Source organism: Equus caballus, chromosome 22, assembly GCF_041296265.1.
Source record: "Equus caballus isolate H_3958 breed thoroughbred chromosome 22, TB-T2T, whole genome shotgun sequence".
In the NCBI taxonomy this organism is placed as follows: Eukaryota; Metazoa; Chordata; class Mammalia; order Perissodactyla; family Equidae; genus Equus; species Equus caballus.
This window is the reverse complement of record NC_091705.1, coordinates 15,137,313-15,156,480: the sequence shown is the minus strand read 5'-3', so window position 1 is coordinate 15,156,480 and position 19,168 is coordinate 15,137,313. Positions and strand designations below refer to the sequence as shown.

The following is a 19,168-nucleotide window of genomic DNA, read 5'->3' as shown; positions in this document are numbered from 1 at the left end:
CTGGCCGAAAGTCTAGACTCGGCAGTCATTCTCAGCTGTAGTCACATGTTAGAATGACCGGGGGAACTGTTAAAAATACCTTTGCGAAGTCCCCACTCAGAGATTCTGATTTAACTGCTCCGGGGTCAGGCCTGAGCGTGGTGTTTTTAAAAGCTCTCCAGGTGAATAAAATGTGCGCCTAGGGCTCAGCACCAACGGGAGCCTGTTGCTGTGGGAAGTCCCCCAAATTGCAGTCACAGGAGCGTGAAGTTCAAGCTCCCAACTCCAAAATAAACGCTTGGACAACATTATATATACATTTTTTGAGCTTCATTTTTACACCTGTTATTTCCTTTATAAATCAAAGAATTTTTACCCTGTGGTCCAGAGATAGGCTTTGTGGGGTCTGTGAACTCATTCTAATTGCATACTTTTTTTATCTGGAATAATCATTCTAGAGAGTTCATCACATTTTTATAAGGATCCGTGTGTACCCCCAAGTGGTTAAGATCCACTGTCACAAGGTGTTATGAGTAGCAAGACAGCTAATGGAATTAAATCTAAAACACCGTACAATAGGGAAAAAACAGAAAAAATACAGGAGACAGGATACCTGCATCCTTTGCACCTCCTCCTGACTCTTCAGCCTCCTGAAGTGTTGTCGCAGGCTGCCTGTTCCTGTCCTTGTAGGCTTCCTGTTCCTCTGGACAGGGGCCTGGCTTTTGACTGCCAGCGCCTGCAGTTTTTTTTACCTGAGGGGGAACTCTGGCCACAGGAGCCTGCTCTACCCACACATGAAAAACAGGCCTGAAGTGCCAGAGAATTAACACCCTCCCCGTGCTTCCTCACTCCTCAGGAGGGCTAACTCCGAGCACATGTTTTCCACCATCTCCCAGGGTCCCCAGCAGGACCTCACTGCTGTCCCCATAGTGGTACGATGCCTGATAACACCCCCGCGGTCGGCTGCCTGTCTCCTTTCTCACTTCCCACTCCTCTCTTGGACTATCCCCGGGCTGCCGCCCAAAGAAACTACAAGTGCCTTCATCCTTGTCTCAGAGACTGATTATCAGGGACCCCATCTAAGAATCATCCCTGATTTTTTATTATAATTTTATTTTTACCCAGGCCCTCTGTGTATTTTTTCAGTCAGGCTAAGGTGCTTGCTTTTGTGGAAAGACCACTGCATTCTTTGTGAAGTGATATTCACATACACAAAAGGGGTTGTGGGAAGCACAGGTAATATAAATGGGAGTAAGACCTGCTCACAGACTAAAGAACTTTCCATCTTGAGGGGGTGGGACACAGGACACACGTGTAAAAACATAAGTAAAAGAGGAGATGGCCTGTGATGTGTTGGATATTTATTGGAGATATCCAGTTCAAGAGAGATCACTGGGGAATGGACCAGTGACAGCGGGCTTCCCGGAGGAATCAGAATTTCGGCAGTGTTTCATTTGAGGCAAGACAGGCATAGGAATTCCCAGTGTGTGTTGTATGTAATAAGTAGTATACAAATTAGTTTTGGAGATGAATGGATGCATGGCGGGGGGGTATAAGTGGATGATGGGTGGGGGAATGAGGAATGGGTGGCTGCATATGGCACATTTCTGTGGATCAGAGGTAGTAGAAAAAAGGAACACCTCCTTTGCCATAAATCCCAGCAAATGAAACCACAGTAGAGGTCAGATTTCAGTATTTAGGACCACTCCCTTCTTGATTCCCTTATTGAACCCACAAACCACAATCCCAAGTGCTGAGGTCGAATCAGCCTACTGAGCAGACTGGCTGACTGTGCAGCCCAACACTTGGGGGCATCAGGGAGCCTCTTGACTTCTGCCTGGGAAAGCAGTTCTGACCCCAGCTAAAGCAGTTCTGACCCCAGCTGGCTTGGTGATCCCTAATACTTTACCAGATACTTAAAAGTACAGGCCTGAGGTTGAGCACGGTCCCCTCCCCCTGACACCACCCCAGATAGTGTGGAGCAGCTCTCCCTACCTCCGGAGACCAGGTGGATGTCAAGTTTGTAGCGTTAGGCTAAGGCAGAGGGGGATGCGGTGAGCTGATGTGAGTTGAGGAATGGAAATTGCTGACTGCCATCTAGTGGATGTTGGATTGTATAACTCACCGGCCTCCACGCTTCTTCAGGGCTGGGAATGAGAATGGAGAAGCACAACCGGTCGTTAATTCAGCCTTTTCTGTTTATCTCTAGCTCGAACCAGGCAGGCCCTTGCCATCCCCCAATGACCTCAAAAGAAAAATACTCATCAAAAATAAACGGCTGAAACCTGAAGTTGAAAAAAGTAAGTCAAATACACACACATACGATGGAAGCAGATATACATTGTATGTTTGGACAATTCAACTAACTGGAATGAAATATGTTTTAAAACTGCTGATTCAGGGGGAAGAAGGTGTAGTGGTGATATCACATTTTTATTTTTATTTTATTTTTTTTGCTGAGGAAGATTCACCCTGAGCTAAATCTGCTGCCAATCTTCCTTTTTTTTTTTGGTATGTGAGCCACCACCACAGCATGGCCACTGGAGGTGAGTGGTGTAGGTCCATAACCATGAATTGAACCCAGGCCGCCAAAGCAGAGTGCACTGAACTTAACCACCAGGCCACTGGAGCTGGCCCCATATATACTCTTCAGAGCAAAGATGCCACATTTGCATTTAAGTTTATTTTCCATGGTCAACTCATTCCTGCAGTGGGAAAGCATATTCATATATTCATATACCAGGATATGTAGCGGTCCCAAGGAAAAATGAGAAGAAAGTGGAAGAGGCATTTTAGAATCTATCAAAATATGAGGAGCTAGCATTTTGTCATTTTATACACTCTAAAGTTCTCTTAAAAGAGTCCCTTTGTGTTTTGCCCATGTGATACATACATATGTAGAGATCCTAGGTAAAAATGAGAGTGTGAGTGGGTGTGTAGAGAGAGAGAAAAATGATTTTATACGGACATGTTCCCCTCTATTCTCTTAGGACATTATCTTTGAAAATATTTTCTTTCAATGAATCTCTTAGTTCAATGAGTTAATAGCACCAAATATTGATATGATTGCGTTGTGTTTTTTCCCTAGTCTAAATTAAAATTTTAAAATTATATTAACTACAGTTTATTTTTATTACAAAAGCAATCATGCATAGGAAAATGAAAACAGAAAGGAACAAATAAGAAAATAGTAAATATGACTAAATTGTTTATTTTACACATATGTACATGTACGATAGACACTTGTACATACACATGCACTTTGGACATTACACACATTTTTAACGAAACTGGGATCATGTTAAATATACTGATTTTTAAATTATTTTTAATTCAACCAATTAAGTATATTATACCCATTAGGACATAAATCTACATACTAACTTTAATTCTAATGTATGAAACACTATACAGAATATGTAATGTGGAAGATAGTATAATTTAACCAGTCCCAAGTTGAGGGATTTTCATTGCTATAAAAACAACAATAAACTTCTTGAATTTGTGCGTTCTCCTCCCTGGAGTCGGTTGGTACAGTTAGACTTGGTTGGCTGAAGCATAGACACATTTTATTTTGTGATGTATCTTGTTATACTGTCTTTCAGAAAAGTTGTACCAACTTACACTCTCACCATAATCTACAGGAGTGCCTGTTTTCCAGCAAAATCCTAAGTGCTGGCTGTTGGTCATCTTTTATATGTGTGCTCAACTAATAGAAGAGAAATGATACTTTAATTTTTTTATTTGTATGTCTTTGATAACTAGTTTCTTTAGATAACGTTATTTATGATTTGTCCCTACACGTTTTCCCATTTTTTTAATTATTTCATTCGTCTTTGTCTTCCTTACAAGAGGGTTTTTTTTTATATTAAGATAATAGGCCTGGTTATATCAATTGCAAGTTTTTTTTCCTGAAGTTTCATCAGTCTCCAGTGTGCGTGTCTCTTTTCTGTCACTTCCCTAGAGTTATTCATCAACCTTGGTCTTTGTTAGATTCTCCAAATTATGGGTTTTTGTTATCAAGCCTTAAATCCTTCCTGGTGACTGAGCCCCGCTCTCAAACCTGGGGTCCAGAATTCTGAGCACTTCACCTGTGTTCCGGTAGTTCTTCATCATGTGTAGATAATGTGGTTGTTGCACATTCCTTAAGAATTCCCACCACCAGGACTGAGTGAAACAGTGGCCTTAGGCATGTGACTAGTAGGAGCCTAGACAATATATTTCCGTTCTTTTCGTTTCCTTCTCAGTGTCTATCTTAAAGCCCAGATTTTATAAGTGATCCAACATCTGTCACCATCTTCATCTTATTGTTTGTTTTTAATAACAGAACAGCTCGAAGCTTTGAAAAGCATGATGGAAGCTGGAGAATCTGCTGCCCCAGTTAGCATCTTAGAGGATGATAATGAAGAGGAAATAGAAAGTGGTGAGTTTTGTTTTTTTTTAAAATTACATGTCACAAAAATACTTTTTAAAATTAAAAAACCCATGGATTTGTCTCAATGATCCCTTTTATAGAATGAGACATCTTAATTCTGAATAGTCGGGTGTGTATTCATGCACCAACCTTAATCTTCTGTTATTTTGCCCAATAGTATTACTTCCAGTTTACCCGGGCAATAGATTTTAGTGGCTTAGTTGTCTCCTTTCTTGTTATGCATTCAGCGGTTCAGCAGGAATTCACAGCCAGAGAGAATCCTTGAAGCACTTGCTGTAGAAGGCAGGGGTTGGAGAGAAAGGACATGCTGCAATCCTTTCCTGTAAACCAAAGAGGAACTTCCATGTTGTTAGTGATGAGAGGAGTAAGGCAGGTTAGAAGGAAAGGAATGTGGGGAGAGACTCTCAGATAAATGATTGGTTTGTATGTATGCACAAAGTGAACTGGAAACTCAAAGCCAGTATTAAAATCTCAAATTCAAATTCCTTCAAATAACCGCCCCAACAGAATTATCCATATAGGTAGATAATTTTAGCAGAGACAGCCTTGCTTAAAATATTTGCTATTAGCTTCTATTTTACTTTCGCCATATAGCCACAACCATAATATTTGACTTTAAATGGGTTTTCTGAGAAGTTTGGAATGTTTTAGAAAATTGTTTTTATGTGTCATGAGAATTGATTAACAGAATGACTCAGTCTTCCATTGTGTGTTTATTGGTTAGACAGTGCCTTGGATTTGTATAGTGTTTGTGCTAAATTATTTAGATATACTTGTAGAAACTCTCTTCACTTATTATACAAACATGTGAAATACAAGAGTAGATTTTAGGAAAGTTTGATATTGTGAGTAATAACCTAAGAGCTCTGAGAATTAACTAATCTAATTCACAACCCCTTAAAAAAGACTCCTGACTGTGGATCAGGTTTATAAATGACGGTTTGTGTTGCATGTCCAAACCATTGGTTCAGCTCCACTCCCAGAGAAATGTCATAATGACCACTTTCATGTTTTATATGACAGGGAGGGCCTAGGGGGCCAATGATAGCTGATATTATTATTATTTTTATTTTAAAGATTGGCACCTGAGCCAACATCTGTTGCCAGTCTTTTTTTTTCCTTCTTCTTCCGAAGGCCCCAGTAGATAGTTGTATATTCTAGTTGTAGGTCCTTCTGTTTGTGCTATGTGGGACTCCACCTCAACATGGCTTGATGAGCGGTGCCGTGTCCACACCCAGGGTCCGAACCTGCAGAACCCTGGGCCGCCAAAATGCAGCATGCGAACTTAACCACTCGGTTACAGGGCCGGCCCCAATATCTGATATTATTTAATCGATGCCTATTAGAGTTATCTATTACTGTGTAACAAACCACCCTAAAATTTAGAAGCTTAAAACAACACTTTATTATTTTCTGTCATAGTTCTGTGGATCATCTGGTCTCAGGTTGGTGGTTCTCCCTTAGGTTTCTCATGTAGTTGCCAGCAGATGACGTCTAGAGCTGGAGTCATCTGAAGGTTCAGTTGGGCTGGTGGTTGTCCAAGATGCCTCACTCATGTGGCTGGCAGTTGATGCTGGGATCTCAGCTGGGCCTACTGACCGGAGTACCCCCATATGGCCTGTCCACATGGTTTGGGCTTCTTACAACGTGGTGGCCAGGTTCTTAGATGGAGCATCCCAAGAGCCAGTGTTCCAAGAGGCAGAAAGCAGAAGTTGCTAAACTATTTAAGAGCTGTGCCCAGAACTGGCACATCATCATTTCCGTTCTATGTTATTCATCAAAAAGGTCTTGGAGGGCCCACCTGAGTTCACGGGGGTGGGTGAGTGGCAAGATCACATTGTAAGAGAGCACATGGGAGGGTAGATGTTATCACAGCTGTCTTTGGAAGATACGATCGACCGTAATGACCATTATGTTATTTTACATATTTTTGCAAATAATAAACCTAAACGAGATTTAAGAATAAAATATTAAAAGGAATATATTTCAATAGACCAATAAAATACTTCTAAAATTTTAGAAGATAAATATTATGTAAAAACAGTTTCTTAACTTAGTTTATGTTTCATAGATGATAGCCAAAAACATGTAAGGCATTCTTAGATACTACAGTCCTGTGGAGCAAACTGCAGAGTGAAATTGTTGTACCAGGTGTAGATTAAGCATCACCGCCTTATCTAATTTTCATACAGTCCAATGAAACAGGTATTATTGCACTCCTTTCTCAGATGAAGAAGCTGCAGCTTAAAGAGGTAATGTGTTTTGCAGATGATCCTACAGCTGGCGAGCAATGGTGCTAAGATTCAATCTCAGAATTGCCTTGACTCCAGGGTCAAGACCTTTGGTACCTTACAATACTGCCCTTCTAATATTCGTAAATATGAAGAAGACACAAATATGCAAAATAGTTGTTAAAAATATTTTTTTAAAAAAGAAGAAAGAATATAACTGATGAAAGCCAAAGATTTAAAATTTCCTGAACACACACATTAATCTAAAATGGGGGTCAATATGATTCCACTTATCATCCTATGGGTACTTTCCCAATTTTTCTGCGTATCTTAATTATCCCCACAGACAAAAAATATTTGCCTCTAGTGTCTCCCATGTTATTCCAAAATATACTTGATATTTTGATTAAATTTTAACAGAAATAATCGCATGGGATAGTATACATACAGGAAAGTTGCTGAGAGGACAGAATCCTCCTCTTGAATTTCTCTTTAAGGACATAGAGGTTTCTGCTCTACCAGTTATACATATGTGATTCTTAGGTTCCCTCAGTGATACTTGGCTTTAGTGCTGGTCAGCCAGTTGACTGTAATTACTCTGGTATCACAGTATGATCCTACTATCCATGAATGACTGGAGTGTCTAATTTAAATACTTCAACACAGCAGGCAAGAGGAAACCAAGCTTAATTCAAGAGGACAGGTCTGCCTGGAGGCTGTAGAAAATAGAAGGCTCAGTCAGTGAAAGCATGTGCCCATTCCTTAGCTGGATTTAGATTCAGAAGGACATGGGGCTCCCAGGACTCTGAGACAAGCACTGGGGAATACCAAAATAGTGTGTGGTTGTGGGTGTGTCTGAAATGGTACCATTCATTCATACAACTCTTTTAAAGTGGTTGTTAAGTCTCTACCACTTGTATGGGACACATCCCTTAATTTCAAGCAGTTTACATCTGGCTGGGCAGGTTAGGCTAGAGATAGATGAAATGGAAATTTAATGGTGATGGTGGGAAGTTTCAAAATCTTTGTTACAGACTGTAGGTCATGGAAGCCCAGTAGTCATGGAATCCCAGTGTCACATTAAGAGCATTGTGCTAAGAACCTGGAGAAATCTAGATCCATAGCTTGTTCTCTGGCCTTGGACTTGTAAATCATCTCTCTAAATCTACTTCCTCACCCATAGAGTGAATATACTGGACTAGATTATTTTAACACCTATTCTAGCTCCATAAACTGTTTTTTTCCTGCCCCAAGGTCTGTATGACCTAATTTTTTTTTTTACTCATCTGCCTCCAGAGTATCTCCTCATCAGAATATCAATATCCAGAATAGGAGAGTATCTGTCTTCCTTGCCTCACCTTCTTCCCATGCCTAGAATAGAACTTTGCAAAAAGCAATCCCTCAAGAAATTCCCAATCCAAGATATCATTAGTTGAAAAACACCACTATTTTATGACTAAGAAAGAAAAATGATTTCAATTAATTATAAAATGCCATTGATTAAAGAACACATTGCAACATCAGAAATACTAAATGTGAGTAAAAGACATCATAGAATCAGTGAAATCATTTCTCATTTACTCCTGTTCTTGCGTTCTCCTTTGCACGTTTTAAAAATGCTTTTTAAAAAGTATCTCTAATTCTTTTGGGTCTGCTCACCTTCCTTGTGAGTCCATACTCAGCAATTATTTTGCTATTTTTTTTACGATAAGGGTCCCTCAGGCCCTGTGTTGTGATGGTGTGGATTTGCGTTGGCCTTGTCCATCGGCCTCTGGGTTTCTCCTGATCCTGGCTAGTTTTTAGGCAAATTCATTACCTGGGAGCTCCTGCAGAATGGGGATTATGGGAATCCAGATCTCACACCAGGTTGTGGCTCATTTTCCAATGAGTGATCTTTTTCTACCAGCAGCCCTGGTGGATACCAGAGTTCTTGTCACTTTTCCTGGACTGCTGGACAGAGTGCTTCTGGCCTCCTTTCACAGCCCGGGCCATGCTCCTGGGGCACAAGCTTTATTTAGCACCAACTTCCAGCTCCCCTTCTAGCATGAACCCAAGGAATGATTTCAGAGTCTTTTAAACCTAATCCAGGCTTGACAAATGGTTTACAGGAGCGGTACAATCCTTCCAAGCTCTTTCATTTTTATATCACACCACTCCAGTCAGTATGCCCATAAAATTCACATTTTAGTCTCTTCTTCAATATGCATGTTCCTTTTCTTCTATCTTCTTCTTGTTTTCTCTAGGTGTCAGGGAAGATCAAAATACCCTTGTGAGTCACAGATTTTCCTGGCAGGGGATAGTGCAGGATTTGGGAGGCCACTGTGATTTTCCCAAACAGGGGCTTTAATTTTTAGGGTTAGTGTACTGGGATGGAAATGATCATTCACTTCAGAAAAGTTTATTAAGCGTCAAGCATGTCAAAAACCATGCTAGCAGCACGCGAATTAACGAAATGTGCTCCTTGACCTTGAGTAGGTAAGAGTTTAGTGAGAGTTTCATTTGAAAAAAGTTGGCATATTCAGATGTTCATATTTTCTTTTAGCTTCCTTCTCCTCTAAAAGTGCTCATTTTCTACCCAAGACTGTGCAGAAGGCCTGACTGCTTGGTGGTAATGTGGCTTCGTGGATTTTCCTTTTGTCTTTCACACAGCTGACCAAGAGGAGGAAGCTCACCCTGAATACAAATTTGGAAATGAACTTTCTGCTGATGACCTGGGTCACAAGGAAGCTGTTGCAAATAGTGTCAAGAAGGTCAGAGTCTTGGTGTCCCTTTTCTTTCATGACTCTCAAGAGGTAGCAGCTGTTTGTTATGAAACTATAGAAATGTGACAACCACAAGAGAATAAAGTAGCCTATTATTCCTCTTCTAACTTGAGTGACCAGACTCAGTATCTGAACTCAAGACGTGCACAGTATTAGAAAGGACACTTGAGTTACTCATTAGTGATCCCAGTGTTGACCACTACCCATTTGGCCCATGTCCTTTAAATATGATCATTCATTGCATTATTATGGTGAGTGGGGAGACAACAGCAGCATCCCAGTGGCAAAGTTTAGCCTGTTGAAATCATCTGGAAAATTATCCCTGATCATCCCAATCAGACCCTCATTAGAGAACTTGTCCTGTTAGTTCAATAACTCACCTCCCTCCTAATGAAGAGTGAGCGTAAAAATATTTCCATCTATCCAACCATTCAGCCAAGAAAAAGTTATTGTGTACCTACTGTGTGCCAGGCACATCCTAGTCTCTAATAATCCAGAAGGGTCAAAACACGCTTGCTTTGTGCCCTCATGGAACCTGTAGTCTGATGGGAGTTAATGGAAAGGGAGCGGGAAGCAGACAACAAACAAGCAGACAGTCAAATAATTACATAATTACGACTTGTGATAAGTGCTATTATGAAGCTAAAAATGAGTGCTAAAGTGGAGAATAATGAGAGTGATGAGGGAGAGAGAAGAAGGAAACCAGAACCCAAAGGTAACGAGGAACCAGCCATGCACAGAACTAGAGGAATAACTTTCCCCGCAGAGGGACCACAGCAGTAACCGCAACACAGGCAGTGTGAACAGAGCGAATTGAGTGAGGACAGGGGAGAGTGAAGCAGGATGAGATTGGACAGGCAGGTGGGAATGAGATAGTGCAGGATTTGGGAGGCCACTGTGAGAAGCTCAAATGTTAAGTAAATTGAAAATTAAAGAAGGGGGAAATGTAGCCTGATATGAGTTTTTAAAAATCACTATGGTTACCATGTGGAGACTAGTTTAGAAGGAAGCAAAAGTGGGCTCGGGGAAGGCAGCTAGGCTAGGCTGTTGCAGGAGGCCAGACCCTGGAGGGTTAAACCGGACAGTGGAAACAGAGAGCTTGAGTGGATTCAAGATCTATTGAGGAAGCGAAGATGATTCAACTTGCTGATGGATTGAATGTGGAGAAGTGAGGGAGAGAGCGGAAGCAAGATAACTCTCTAGGGTCTATGTTTGAGGAAGTGGGGAGCCAGTAGGGAATACTGGAAGACAAAGAACTCAGGAAGACAAAGACTCAGTGCTTACCTTTATGCTGTCTTACCACATAAAGCCTTGACCAGTACTCAGACGTGAGTGTGGACGTGCATAAGAGTGACCCTTCATGCTTGCTGCCCTTTACATATCAGGGGAGGTGGCCACATGGATTATTTGCCAAGCCCCGTGACTAAATCACTAATTAAATTACTATAAGGAGCATCTAAATAGGCAAAGACTATCAACAAAGGAGGGAGAGAGCATTAAGAATTGCTTTTCTAGTGTGTGAGACAGGCCATCGTATCTTTTCAGTATCCACTTTTATCCATGGCTTTATGTCATCAATAATTGCTCATCTTAACAAGTAAATAGAATAAAAAGGTTATAGATTTTTTTTTAAGTATTTACATATGCATGGCTAGTAAATTTGAGATTTTTCCCTTTAGAGAAGTAAATTAATTATTTTCTTTCTCTAATTTAGGCTTCAGATGACCTTGAACATGAAAACAACAAAAAGGTAATAAGATAATTTTCCTGTGTTTTTTGTTTTCATTGTGAGACACCATATGTGGCCCTCTAATACTGAACATTTTATGCTAAGTGTTGTTATTCTATCTTCTCCCTGTCCCATGGAATGTCAAGCTTACTTTTTATGGGGATAATATTTACATAGTTGATGCATCTAATTATAAGAGTCTTTAAAAGAAGGAATTAATCACAGTGAGGAAATGATTAAATCCTGGTAAAATTACAGAACCAGGGCAAGTGAATAAGATGATTTTCCTAAAAGTAAGTGTTTAGCACAGTAAGGCATTTTCTTAAGTTAGAATTAGAGATTTTATTCCTAGAATAGGAGTATATAATCATCAACACATTGAATTTGAAAATAAAAATGACCTAATATGTCTTCAAATTGATATCATAGTGAAATAGAAAGGTGATCATGGTTCTGACTGCATTGTCCTTCTGAAAGATGCTTAGTTACTTTCACGTTGCAGACATTCTGAGTTTTATTTGACATTATTAGATATTGACTGTGTTACAAGGAAAGTGAAGTTACATTTTCAGTTTCTTTTATCCTCTTCAAAGATCTTCCAGATATCAAAGTGGTTTGAATTAGTAAATGTACGTGGTTTATTACAAGGGTGAGACTGATGGCAGTCACAGACAGAAATGTGCTTTGTAATTTGATTCCCATAATTCAGAGCTTCAGAAAATACTATCTTTCTGTCTATGGGGTCTTATCTTATTTGGAGCAAGACCCTATCTTCTTACTGTCTAAATATTGTTTGGAATAATTATGGATAAGTCTGCTCTCAATCCTCTCCCATGATGTTTGTGAAATTCTCTTCTATTAGAATTTTATAAGGTATTGGAGCCAACAAAACACAGGTTGACATTTGGTTACTGCTGTTTATTAGCTGAGCAGCCATGACCGGGTTATTTTAATCTTCAAGGCCTCAGTCTTCTCAAGGATTCTAATCCTTACTACACATGATTACTGACAATAATGAGGTTGTGCATGCAAGAATTCAGTCTGCTACCCAGCACGTGGTACTGGTGTTACTCATTATCATTAAACACACAAGAAAGAAATCTGACATGGCCTCTGCCCTTATTCGGGCATTCAGGACATATAAAGAAATGATTTTTTTGAAAAAGCAAATCACATTATTTGATTATTTCTCTCAGGCTAAATCAGCTTGATGATTTAGAATGCTCAGATTGTTAAGTCATCAGGTAAAGCAGTCTGACCATTTTTTAACTATTGAATTCATTCAGTGACCAGGCAGTTTATCCACCTGTGTTCAATCTATGGAGGAATTTAGCTCTTCAAAGTTCTCAACAAAATGTTGATCACTTTTGAGGTGTTACTTTTGTTATTGATTTTATGCGTTTTGTTCTGATTTACCAAGAAATGAACTAAAATAATTTTTCTTTTTTCCTCCATGCAAAATAATGCAATTTCAATGTGTCCTATGTAATGAGTTCTCAGATTATTTTAAGAATAAGCTTTTGTTTTGTTTTGTTTTGTTTTGAGGAAGATTAGCCCTGAGCTAACTGCTGCCAATCCTCCTCTTTTTTCTGAGGAAGACTGGCCCTGAGCTAACTGCTGCCAATCCTCCTCTTTTTTCTGAGGAAGACTGGCCCTGAGCTAACATCCATGCCCATCTTCCTCTACTTTATATGTGGGACACCTATCACAGCATGGCTTGACAAGCGGTGCCATGTCTGCACCTGGGATCCAACCCGGCAAACCGAGGGCCACCGAAGTGGAACATGTGCACTTAACTGCTGCGCCACCGGGCCAGCCCCCAAAAATAAGCATTTTTTTTTTTGAATACCATAAATTACTTCTGTTTGGGGCCTAAATTCTAGAGCAGTGTTAAGCAGATTGTGGTCCCTAGACCAGCCCCAGCAGCAGCACTTGGCAGCTAGTTAGAAATACAAACTCCTGGGCCATACTCCAGACACACTTTATCGGAACATGTGAGTGGCGCTCAGGAATCTGTCTTAACAAACCCTCCAGGTGATTCTGATGCACACTCAAGTTGGAGAGTCAGTTTTTGACTTTGCCTCCATTTGTGAAAATATGGATGACAGTACCCATTATAGATTTCATAGCATTAATATTCAATATAGTTTCTTGAACATTTTAAAGACCTTCAAAAATCTAAAAGATGTCCAAACAATGTAAGATAAGCCTAATATTTTATCATCTCCTTTTGCATTATTTGGCGGTATAATAGGCATTAACTTTTAAAATTATCCTTAGCATCACTGAGAACGAAAAAGGTCGTCATCTTTCAATTTGTGTGTGTGCAAATGATCGTTAGTGAAGAAGTCTGCAGCATGACTCTGTGAGCCTGGCTGAAGTCTTGACATGCCTGTTCCCTTCATTGTGCTTGTAGGGCCTGGTTACTGTAGAAGATGAGCAGGCGTGGATGGCGTCCTATAAATACGTGGGTGCTACCACTAACATCCATCCCTATCTGTCCACAATGATCAACTATGCACAGCCCGTGAAATTTCAAGGTTTCCATGTCGCTGAAGGTAACCCCACAGGTTAAATGCGGTTGCCTTTTTTGTCTGCTTTTCTGCTGTTATGCTGATGAGCTCTGATCTGACTTGTTGTGTTGGGATTTTCTTTTCTGGACATGAGGCTGCTCACCTCACCTTGTTTTTGTTTGACAGACCATAACGTAACCACATGTTTTGGGCATGCAGTAGCATTCCCTCCGTTATCCACAGGGTGGCTCTGAGAGACTGTGGATTTGTTAGCACTCAGAGCATGTAGCCTCTTGCATTTTAGATATACTTTCATTTAGACCTCTTTTAATCAAAAGCTGGTCTCCAAAAATGTATAAAGTGTTTTTAAACTTTCCATAATCATTTCTGGGCTGGAGAACCCATCCTCCTCCTCCTCCTCCTCATCATCATCAAATATGCATATTTCAGGGATGGCTGTGTGTGGCAGTTGGTGTATACATAATTTGTTTAATGACTCCAAATTTAATTCATCACACTTTTTTTTTTTAAGTCAGCTGTCTCCATCCCCAGGACATTAATGAAAGTAGGAGCTGCTGATATGATAATGGCACACCTGCCTCCAAAGCCTCATGGTTCAGGGTGTAATTATATTTATTGCCTGTCTTTCTGGGAGGGTTGATGGCAGGGTTTCTGAGTGCATCTTTTTTTTCTTTACAGAACGCAATATTCATTATAACATGTCTTCTTTTAATGAGTCAGTCGGTCTAGGCTACCTGAAGACACATGCGATTGAATTTGTGAAGTATCCTTGTGTGTTAAGTGGAATGAGTGGTTGGTGCACTTTTGGTTTGGTGGGAGTCTCTAAAGTAGATAAATGGTTCATATATAATTGTAGTTGTAGAGCTAATAAAATAATATGTGTGAAAGACCACAGCAGCTGTGAAAATCTGCCCAAATGAGAATTGTTGTTATCATCCACACAGTGAACTGTAGTTTTTCTCTGAAGCATCATTTACAAATGTGAAATTTGCTCCCTCTTGTCTGCGTGTTTATCATTGTTGGTCTAGACCTTTGTTGTTTTAGCTCTTTGTTGTTTATTTATGCTGCCAGAATATTCTTTTTTCCATTCTCCTTAATAAGTTACACAGTTATAACAAACGACAAATGAGTCGTATTTACCCCAAGGGAGGCCGAGTTGATTCCAGTAATTACATGCCTCAGATTTTCTGGAACGCTGGCTGCCAGATGGTTTCACTGAACTATCAAACCCCAGGTAGGAATTGATGTCCAGTGACCTCGAATTCCACGAGAACACTTTGACAGGATGGTGCCAAGAGTAGCCATCGGTTGGCTGTGGGCATTTTTTAAAGGAAGCAGACATATGGCAAAACAACATGTTGTTGGATTTACATAATGGCGAGAAATTAAAAACTCAAAGCAATAAAACAATGGTAGAAGGAAATATATTTTGATTTAAATTGAATTTCCTTTTGAAAATACCATGACTAATCTGTTAAACATTGCCCCCCATTCCAAAATATTTCTAATTTTTCTTCCTTTGGATCAAACTTATCTTCATTTCCAAAAACAGAATTAAATGAGAAGAATTTGAGTATCTGTGTACAATAACTATGATTCATTTTTCCCTTGGAAAGTACCCTTCCCACTGTTAACATTCAGCAGATGTCAGCAACACAGTGGCACCACACCATAAAAGCGCAGAAATTATGGAGCAGACTTTGCTAAAATGGTGTGGAAGGAGTTACATTTTCTTAGAGGTACTAATTTATAACTTGGTCCTCCAAAGTGTCCTCAAAGGCAGATTTCCAATATATAATGATTTTTTTTTTCCTGCAAGGAGAGAAGTCAATTTTTATGAATGCATAAAACATTTTGTAAAGTTTTCATGGTTTGCTTGGAAAGTAGGAGAGGCCATGCAGAACCCTTTGGGAGCTGCAGTGACAGCCATCAACATATCACTAGGTCTGGTAAAGGATCCTAAGAGCCCAGCGGCACAATTTTAAGATTACAGATAGGAAAATAATGGGCTCTGGTAGCTTATCTAAAACAGGTGAGAAATACGCCACAAAAATCTATTCACTTTCTATGGTTAGTTCCAAGAATAGTCCTTAAAATTAATAAAACAAAACAAAACAGAAAACCCTTTTCTTGTTCAGTTCTTTGCTATATCAGGGTACCTTCCATGTTTCCCAATTTGGGAATATTTTCCTTTTCTAGACCATCCACCATCCTTTGAGAATCTCTATCCACCTTGCTCCCTATTGTCTAGACTGATTGTAAGTTCCTTTGACTTTCATCCTTTTGGCATGAATGTGAACTGATAACATTCCTCACCCCTTGGTAGAGCCTCCTCCAGGACCACCAGTGTCCCCCTCAGTCCTTGCTCCACTAAACCAAAACCGGGTACCAGTACCATCCCAGAGTGTTTCTAGCAGAGACAAACTAAACAAAGAGGCACTTATTTTACTTACTTAAAAAAGGGGTCAAGTTGTGTTCTCAGTTGTCAGTGAGTCCATTGTAGGGATTAAATGATCCTAGAGGAGTTTATTCACTAGGTCAGCTTATGTTTTATTCCATAGTGTTAGATTTCACCACAACATTTTGAAGAAGGAAAAAATCCATCAGCTTACCCATTTCTTTTGCTGATGAGAAGAAAGAAGATTGTGTCTGCCTGCAAGAGAAAAGTCATAAGCCATGCCCTGCCAGTGTAGACCCCACTAGAAGAATTCTCCCTAAGTCACCAATTTTTACATGATACTTGTCTAGTTTATTTTTTATTCTTTTTAATCGAGTTTTATATTCACATGACCCTACTGGGTATCTCCAGCGTACCCTTCCTCTGGGGTCAGAAGGCACATCCTCTCCAACTGTATCAGGTTGGACATCTGCACTCAACACTAATTGAACAATCGTATGACTCATATATTGAATCCAATTGTTAAAGCAATTCAAGCATGATCTTTGTGAGAACACATTTTATGTTTAATTTATATTAAAGATGAGATCATTTCAGCCTGAAGACAGTTGTATGCTCTAAACAGACCCAGAAGTACCTTGTAGTGTTAAAAAGGACCTTTCGGCCTAGGATCGGTATCTGGTTTCCAATGTTTAAAATTACCCCGTCATGATCTTCTTTGTCCAGGGACACAAGATACTAAATTATTTTTGTCTCTTGACAGATTTAGCGATGCAATTGAATCAGGGAAAATTTGAGTATAATGGATCCTGCGGGTGAGTAATGTGATTTAAACTGTTGTCACCGTGTTCCAGAACCCCATACTACAGCTATAATGAAACCGTGTCGTTTTTAGTTAGGGGCTGCTGAATTTAAGCTGAGTTTGAGGGATGGGACAGAAATGAATGAAATCCCCAGATAGATTATATTTGCAAATATACATTCTTCATCTACCCCAGTTTTAGTAAGCAGACTTTTTTAAAAAAAATTAACCCCAAGATAAGCATTTATCATATACAGTTTAATTCTCTCACTTTAAATTCAACAGGGCAGGTTTTTATAGCTATAACAAATAATGATCCCTGCTCATTTGGACATTAACTGGAGACATAGACATAAAATATATGTATTTTACCTATGACAAGTAGAGGAATGAAGTTGATTTAATATATAATGAAGTTACGAGTGTCAAGTTGAATTTAATAACAGTTAGGAAGAAAGCTTTATCTTCTCTTGATTGTTTCGTGTGTCTTGTAAATAGAAGAAAATAATGCTATGGATGTTGTTCTAGTTTACTTAAATAGCATTCTTTAAAGTGTGAACTGAGTAGTGAAATAGGAAATGTTAATTCCGCTGAAATGCTGAACGTTTAAATGAAAATATGAAGTTAAAATTCTATAGAGATGAAAGAAACCGTATGGCCATTTTTTCTCCATGCGTCTGTTAATGTTATTACCCTCTTCAGGTAAATAATCCCAAACCACTAGGCAAAGGCCTCTAAATTAACTGAGCAGAGTACCATCCTATCCCAACAATGCTAGTCTTGGGGAGTTGTTGGCCTCCCTGGGTGGATGTCTAATTTTCATCACTAAAAACAGCCAGTCAAGGTAAAATTTTTCAGCAGTTGCAGATTCAAAGTGCACGCTCCCTCCTCTTCCTGCCTGCCAGATGGTTCTCTGCCAGCGTAACTACACACATGGGTGACGACGGCCCTGCGACCCGAATCACCCGCCATGCACATCACTGGAGGATACACTGCATTTTCGTCTGCTGTGCGTTCTGAAAGAAATAAAAAATGTACACCTTAACTAATACAATGTTACGTCTCAATTCGATCTCAATAAAACTGGGGAAAAACAGAAATAAAAACTATGTGGTTTAAAAGAAAACAGCCAAATACACATTTTAGAATTTTTTTAAAGCTGTTTTGTTATTTAATGCCAAGTGTTCATAACCAGGAGATTGTGCACGTAAATTGGTGGATAGACGCCCAGCGGTGGGCTCAGGCAGCGAGGCCCCAGGGGACAGCTGTGGGGTGGAGAGAAAAGCCTTTGGCTTGATTCTGAAGCCCGGATTGGAGCCCCAGCTCCTCTGCATGCTGGCCTTGTTGCCCTGGGCAGGTGTGTGCGATGCTGAACCTCGATTTTCTGCTTGATGAAATGAAGGCAGTAACAGCTATCAGCATCACTCGAGTTCGTCCTGATGCCACAGTAAGGATGAACAGGAATGTGTATGAAAGTACTGCCTAAGCTGCAAGTTTCTATGAAAAGTGAGGTTTAAGAAAAGCTTAAGACCTTATGGTCAGTCACACACGGACACCAGGCAAGATGACTGAGCACTCTGTTCAAACCAGGCCTTTAAGGAATCCGGGGAGACCGCCCAGCCCTCACGGTTCATACCAGCCATGTCAGGCCTGACTGTGCGTCCCCCTCGGAACCTTCGCTGTGGCCAGGACACTAAAGGAGCCTTTCCATTCTTGCCTCAGCAGCCTGATGGCTGAGACTGGCACAGGGAGGGTAATTGTTTCCAGGTAAAAGAGGTCCCGACAGGAGTTGTATGCGTTCGTTATGTTTCTTTTCAGGAGTTTTCGTTTTGCCATAGTTCGCATGCTCAGCGTCTTACTTTCTGCACCATTGTTTGTTTTGAAATATCTTCACAAACAAGGACAGTGCTACGTTAGCCTGAATTCTGTGCTGATGTGCTCCAAGCGAAAGCCTAAGTCCCACCAGAGGGACTAAAAAACGTGATGTTCAGTGGAGCAGCCCAACTGTAAGAGGCATTGACAGTATTGTTCAGAGTCTCGTGTCTCCCTCTTCCCTCCACCTTTTCCCCATGCTCAGCCTGGAGGCAAAGCTTGTCACCGACAGGGAAAAGAGAAGAAATCTTTCTCACCTGTGTGCTCTGTGACCCTCGGTGACAGAGGAGTGGTAGCTGGTAGATACGGGGCTAGCCACACAGGACGTGTTCCCACGGAGCAAGGGCATCCAGGGAGCTCCATGGTTTTCACTGCGTTGCCCTAGTCATTCTCCCACCCACTTGCAGGGGCATTTAAAAAAATCTG

General features: G+C 40.3%; 1 protein-coding gene across 17 annotated transcripts in view; it reads left to right on the top strand.

Moving 5' to 3' along the window:
* PLCB4 (phospholipase C beta 4) overlaps nucleotides 1-19,168 on the top strand; it is a 389,234-nt gene that overhangs the window by 310,372 nt on the left and 59,694 nt on the right. For all 17 annotated transcript variants that reach the window (XM_070247466.1, XM_023626126.2, XM_070247461.1 and 14 more), the window contains 8 exons: nucleotides 2,189-2,279; nucleotides 4,307-4,402; nucleotides 9,295-9,395; nucleotides 11,122-11,157; nucleotides 13,553-13,694; nucleotides 14,349-14,433; nucleotides 14,780-14,904; nucleotides 16,832-16,883. In XM_070247466.1, coding sequence (XP_070103567.1) covers nucleotides 2,189-2,279; nucleotides 4,307-4,402; nucleotides 9,295-9,395; nucleotides 11,122-11,157; nucleotides 13,553-13,694; nucleotides 14,349-14,433; nucleotides 14,780-14,904; nucleotides 16,832-16,883 — 728 coding nt within the window. The remainder of the gene's footprint in view (nucleotides 1-2,188; nucleotides 2,280-4,306; nucleotides 4,403-9,294; nucleotides 9,396-11,121; nucleotides 11,158-13,552; nucleotides 13,695-14,348; nucleotides 14,434-14,779; nucleotides 14,905-16,831; nucleotides 16,884-19,168) is intronic.